We start from the raw sequence: 6,026 nt of genomic DNA, 5'->3' as shown, positions 1-6,026 counted from the left end.
TCCAGTGCCAGAAGTCCTCCCTTTGCTTCCCTCCATACGGTAAGGAAAAAAGGCTTTGTGGGCTATTTGAAAAACGCACACACACACTGTATCAGGAGAGGGTTTAAAGTGCACACTTTTATTTTCTATTACAAAGGCTAAAAGAAGCAAGTTTGTTTTTTTATTTAAGAACAAAACCAAAAATGTTGTTAAAACATCTACATTATTATCCTGATACTATACCTTATGAAAGATACTAAGTTCTTTTTTAATAGTAAAGCGTGGTATTCTTAAATTATATTAATACAAAGACATATTAAAGGACTCGAAATCATTACTACCCAGCTCAGAACTGCAGCATCCCCTTACTATCTTTTCCTTTCACTTGCTAAAACCCATCCGTTTTTGACATACAGTTTCATACAAACTAAGTAGGGTATTTTTTTAATTTTATTTTTCTTCCCCCTGCAAAGGTCAGGTTCACTCCAACACCAGCGTGACTTAAATCCCTGCCCTTACCAAAGGATTTGGGAAAAGATTTTCACCAAGTCCTTCAGCATTTAACAAGCTGATCTAAATGAAAGCGTCTGCTCTGTGCGTATGTGTGGTTATTTTACAGGATATGAGATTTTCTTCTAACGTTATAAAGTGAAAGCATCACTTTTGTTAATAACCCTTGGACTTGGTTCTGTGCTGCAAAATTTTCTTCTTCCCTCACGTGGATTATTGAACAAAAGAGGGAGTTATCAAAGGGTCTCGTGAATGCACCACTAAAGCAGCCCTACAACTTACTTGTGGTTTAACTGCTGCAGAGCCGTGAGCGCTGAGCATTTCTGCTGAGAGTACGTAACATGCTGAAGAAAACCCTCTTGATGTGATAAAGTGAGCCTGGGAAGCCAAGTGTGAAGCTTCCTGCCTTTTACAATGTCCCCTTAAATAATATAAGCAAAGCCTTATTATTAAAACTTTACTCACTAGTTAGCAGTATAATACTCTTTCACTGAGATGGGACTGCAAGGACATCATAGGGGGTTTTAAAAGCGTCACCAGGGAAACCTGTCCCATCTCAGAATTTATACCTATCTATATAAAACCCTCCCCTCTGCTATTTCCCTTTCCCAAACCCAAATAAAAGTCTTCATATTTAAAACTGGAGATGCTGCGTTTCCTGGCCCGAGTCCTTTTCCTTTACCCTCATTAAAAAGATTCTTTCGATACCACACACATATAATATTATATAGAGCGATATATTTAATACCTGTGTATATATGCTTCATGGGAGGGGTCACATATATACACACTAAAACAAGTCTGGTGACAAAGTACTGCAACACCACAGACCAGGTTATCATATCAGGGAAAACAAAAAGAGATACTCAACGCAACACCCGTGACCGTGGGCCTCCCTCCCCTCACGCATGCTTGCCCTCTCCCCGCCTCGGCCCCGCCGAGTAGCTCAGCTCTCCTTGCAGAGGCAGGGAGAGGGGACAGCGACCCACTCTGTAACCTAAAACAAGTTATTGTATGAGAAATCATGGCGCAGCGAACACTTGAGTCACACTAGAGATGCAGGTTTGCTTTAAAAACAAAAACACTTGCCAACATTCCCCAATCCAGGTTCGCTCCTTGGCATCTCAGCCCAGTAACAGCAGAACGAGATAACCCAGGAGCCTGTGCCTACCTCCTCCCCGGTCTCTCTCTGTTTATCAAGTTGACCAGTTTGACACAAGGAGCACCAGCAGAAAGTACGATCCGGACAGCTACAGCAAAGAGCAGAGGAGAAAACACAGCACCTGACCACTCAAAAACGGCCGTGTGTGACATTGCATAGGCCACTCTTCTTCTCCATAGCACAGATCCTTCTGCCTCTCCTTCTCCCCTCACAGGGGCAGAGCTGGAAATTACCACTTCCCTCTTCTCCCAGGTCTACCATAAGCCACCCGTCTGTCATCAGGTGCTACAATCCTGGGCCCTTCCAGGCCGCATCTCAAGGTGCTGTACAGCCAAGAAGGGAAGCTCATATGAAACCGCTGACCGCCATCCCCATTTTACAGGCAAGGCAAGAAGCTCAGAGGCACGTTTGGCTTATTTGGGGCACATCATACCACTGGGAAGACCCAAGACCAGCATGCAGCACACTGCTCCTGGGCCCTAACTGCCTCAGTGTTGCTGACGCAGCTACCTGGAGGCTGGTTTGGAAAGGTGCCAGCTGTCCCTACAGCGTCTCCTGCGTATTTCCATCTCTCCTGAAGCTGGGAGCCCCAAGGATACGGGAACAGGCAGGGAAAAGAGGGAGCCAACAGTGCCAAAGCACCCCGTGGTACATGGCTAGATTGTATTTACCGGGGATACAGTGCTGCCTGCCAGCCCTGAGGGCCCTGAGCCTGCTGTCCTGGGAGATTCTGAACAAAAAAAGACCTTGCCCTTAAAGGCAGGAAGGAGATGCATTTGTGTTTGAGAGGGTGGCGCCATCCATGCATATAAAACTGCAGAGTGCAGTTGGACTGCAAGAGGAGCGGGAAGCTCAAGACAGGATGTGTTTACTGCTTGCAGGATGAGACCTGTGCTCGTAAGCGCGCTGCCAGCTGGATTCCCATCAGCAACACGCCACCAGAATCAGGCCCGCCGCATTGGACTCATGCTGCACGATGGTGTCCTCTGAGTTCAGTCCCCACCCGATTCCTCTGGTGGTGCAGGAATAAACAGCTCTAAATAACGACTGACACACACCAGTTAAAGAGCAAGAAGGGAACCCCATTACCTCTCTCTCTTCAGGACACAAGCGGACAGAGAAATACAGGCTCCTTTTGGTTACAGCCTTCTTCCCGCCTGATCCTGCTGCGTGGAGTGCAGTGATGGATGGTGTGTCACAGTCTGCACTACACCTTCTAGATGGCTTCAGTCCTACCTGTACCAGTCGCGCCAGCCAAAAAAGCAAACCAAAACTACCCACCCCGAAAACCCGTTGCATACTTGAGAAAGACGTCTAATGGGGCGTCACCAATTTGCTTCCTGGGTGCTGTCAGTCAAAACAGTCTAAAGTCGTACAATTCAGTTCCCAATACTGCAAGCAGTTCTGTTACATTGCTGTTTTTAGCTACACTGCTAATACCAGATGGCTGTTATCCTCTTCAACTCCAGTTGATGCCTCAGGGGCATACACTCATCAGGGGTTTAAGCCCGGATGTTTAGGTCAGATCTAGTGGCTTTCCTTCTTTGCATCTCAATTCCCAATTCTCCTGGTACTGAACTCCCAGAAAAGCAGGCCAATTGCAGCAGTATAAGCAGGGCTTGCTCTTGCAGCACTGAGAAAAGGAGCACATGAACTTCATGGTCCCCTTTTCACCAGACGTCTAGCTCTTTTTCTCAGCTTCGTCTTCCTGATCTCTGCAACCACACTCCCAACTGAAGGGCAGGGGAATGACAAGGGGAAATTCTCCGATGTGCCTCCTGGTACACACTAGATTCATTCATTTAAACAATGAACAGCAAAAACAGGAAGATGGAGAGGAAGGAGAATTTGGGGGAAAGGACAGAGAGAAGACAGATCACAAACTCAGTGAGCATGGCGTTCGCTGGCCAAGGAGAATCAAATTCACGTTTTCATTCACCACTAATAAATCATCGTCTCAAAATCTTAAAACGAAAGAAAAGAAAAAGTTCTCTTTGCGAGACACGGATCTCGCTCGCCCTGCTACTGCCGCTCTCGGAAAACCCACCCCGCGTTTCTCCAGCCGACAGGCTCCCCCCTGCCCCTTACTATACGCCATCCCGCAATAGGAAGTTGTATTTCCCGAAGTCGTCGTCCCGGGGGCAGAGCAGCATGTCCTTGCGGGCTTTGGCCAGTTTCTGTTTCAGCACCTCCCTCCGGTCTAGCCACTCCGTCAGCTCGTCCTGGCCGTGGGCATAGCGACACTCTTCTCCTTCTGGGCAGGCCTTGTTCTTCTGGAACCTGCCAGCGCAAGGAGCACCATCAGCGGGGTTTCCCCCCCAGGGCAGGGTTTTGAGCTCCCCACCTGTGAGACTCCGTCGGGGCCCACCAAAACTTGATGCAAACTCTCCCTTCTAAGGGCGAGATGATTCCCCTACAACCCGTGTGCAGCCAAGGGAAGGCAACACGGAGGCTGGGCACAGACATGGAGCAGCGCCTGTGAGGGGATTTAGTCAACAGAATGAAACGGTTTGAGCTAGAACCGGACCAGCAGGGATGAGAAGAAATAACCACACGAGAGAGGAAATGCCAGGTAACTCTGGACAGCCACAAGCGGCACAGCCTTCTCTCTAACCAAAACAGCATTTCTAACCATCACAGGCCTTCTGAAGACACCTCAAGGCGCTGATTCAGAGGGCGTGAGACATTCAAACCATTTAATAAAGCACCTGGGATTCCCCCCAGAATTGGGCCAAGCAGTCTCTGTTGAGCAGACCGAGAGCTGAGCGCAGCCTGGCCACACAGGGCATGGGTGCAGACACGAAGCTCGCTCTCGTTTTCTAAAGTCACATGCCCGGGAATGTATTTTTACCACTGAATTGTGTGGTTGAACACCTCTGGGACCCAACACAGCCTCACCATCACCCAGAACTGTCAGCGCCTTCCACTGCTCCTCCAACTGGAAGTCCCTGGGGACTCCGGGAGAGGAAGAGGAGGAGGAGGATGGATGATGGAGTCCCTGGGCCCATCCCCGCTGCAGCGGCACACGAGGGAGACGAGGCCGTGCGCACGGTACCTTTCGCAGAGCTGGAACTCGCCCATGGGGAAGCGGTAGCTCCAGCAGTTGGAGTCACTGTCTGAGGTGAAGACCTTCTCCTTGTGCTTCTCCGACTGGATGTGCTGCTGCCACTGCTTCTTGCTGTTGCTGTTCTTCCCGCAGAGCCAGCAGTGGTAGCCCATCTAACCGGTGCAGAGAGAGGGCAAAGGGCCAGTCAGGGCGTTAATATCCACAGCCACCGGCCTTCCCCACACCGGCACTGCCTCTCCCCACCTCCTTCCAGAGCATCCTGGAAGCTCCACTCACTGCACAACCTCCCACGCTTCCCTGCCACCTCATCTTCAGGGCACCACGCTGCCACGAAGGGGGAGCAGAAGAGATGTTCTGCCTGGGTGTCAACCTACAGCTCAAAGTCGGGCTCAGAGAACACAACAGCTCAGGTCACTGCTGAAGACCCAGGCAGCCTGACTGTGAGGCACTCAGGCAGCGCGGAACCCCTCAGGAGCACAAACCCTTCCACCAGACACCATCCCTGGGCTAAGGTGCCACATCTGCCTCTGTTTTTTCTGTGCCTTTGTGCTCCAGACACAGCTCCTCTCCAAGCTTCTCCCTCTTCTCCTCCAGGCCAGCAGCGGCTTGCCCAGCTTCCTCAGGAGCACGCAGGAACCCTGGGGAGAGGCTGAGCCCACGTGAAAGGCAGCCTGAGGCAGACTCTACTGACTTGGCGATTAACAGAAAAGCCCTTGCAGAGCCTTGCTGACCCTGGGTTGATCCCCTCCCACCTGATCTGTGCTGCTCTTGTTGTGCTGCTCCAAGCTGTCCACTTAACCTACATCAGCACGGCTCTTTCCGACGAGAGCAATTCAGCCCCTGCTAGCTCGCACCCGGAGCAGAGGAGAGGCTGCCAGCGCTGAGGAGGGAGAGGGATGAAGAACGAGAGAGTGGCTGTTTACCATGATGTCAGCGTAGTCGGTGGGCATCTGGATCTGTTTCTCCCCTTCTCGCGAGGTGAGCGGCGTCCCCTCTCCAGGCTTCCCAGGATTGTGTTTCTTTAGCCACATGTCATAGGTCTGCTGCATATCTAGTACTGCACAAAGGCGACCCGTGAAGTCACTCAGACAACCTCCCGCACCGTGCACAAACTACGAGAAAAGGACGAGCGCTGGGGCAGCCCTCCCCTCCCCTCCCCAGTGCAGCAGCACCTGCCGTCAGCGTGAAGGCCAGTGCTCGGGCAGGCCCGATGTCACCTCCCTGGATGAGAGCCCTGGGGAGAGCAGCCAAATCCACCCCTCCCCGCCTGGCGAGGGGCACACCACCACCAACTGTCTTGCTGTTGGG

The 6,026-nt window shown here is 51.2% G+C and overlaps 1 protein-coding gene across 10 annotated transcripts in view; it reads right to left on the bottom strand.

Moving 5' to 3' along the window:
• Window positions 1-97: 97 nt before the first annotated feature.
• Window positions 98-6,026, bottom strand: part of ZC3H7B (zinc finger CCCH-type containing 7B) — a 44,697-nt gene continuing 38,768 nt past the window's right edge. For all 10 annotated transcript variants that reach the window (XM_040554210.1, XM_040554158.1, XM_040554168.1 and 7 more), the window contains exons 21-23: window positions 5,642-5,775; window positions 4,707-4,870; window positions 98-3,931 (exon numbers count right to left, since the gene is read on the bottom strand). In XM_040554210.1, coding sequence (XP_040410144.1) covers window positions 3,739-3,931; window positions 4,707-4,870; window positions 5,642-5,775 — 491 coding nt within the window. In that variant the 3' untranslated portion in view covers window positions 98-3,738. The remainder of the gene's footprint in view (window positions 3,932-4,706; window positions 4,871-5,641; window positions 5,776-6,026) is intronic.

The sequence above is a fragment of the Cygnus olor genome, chromosome 1, assembly GCF_009769625.2.
Source record: "Cygnus olor isolate bCygOlo1 chromosome 1, bCygOlo1.pri.v2, whole genome shotgun sequence".
Lineage (NCBI taxonomy): Eukaryota > Metazoa > Chordata > Aves > Anseriformes > Anatidae > Cygnus > Cygnus olor.
This window is presented reverse-complemented; position numbering and strand designations above follow the sequence as displayed.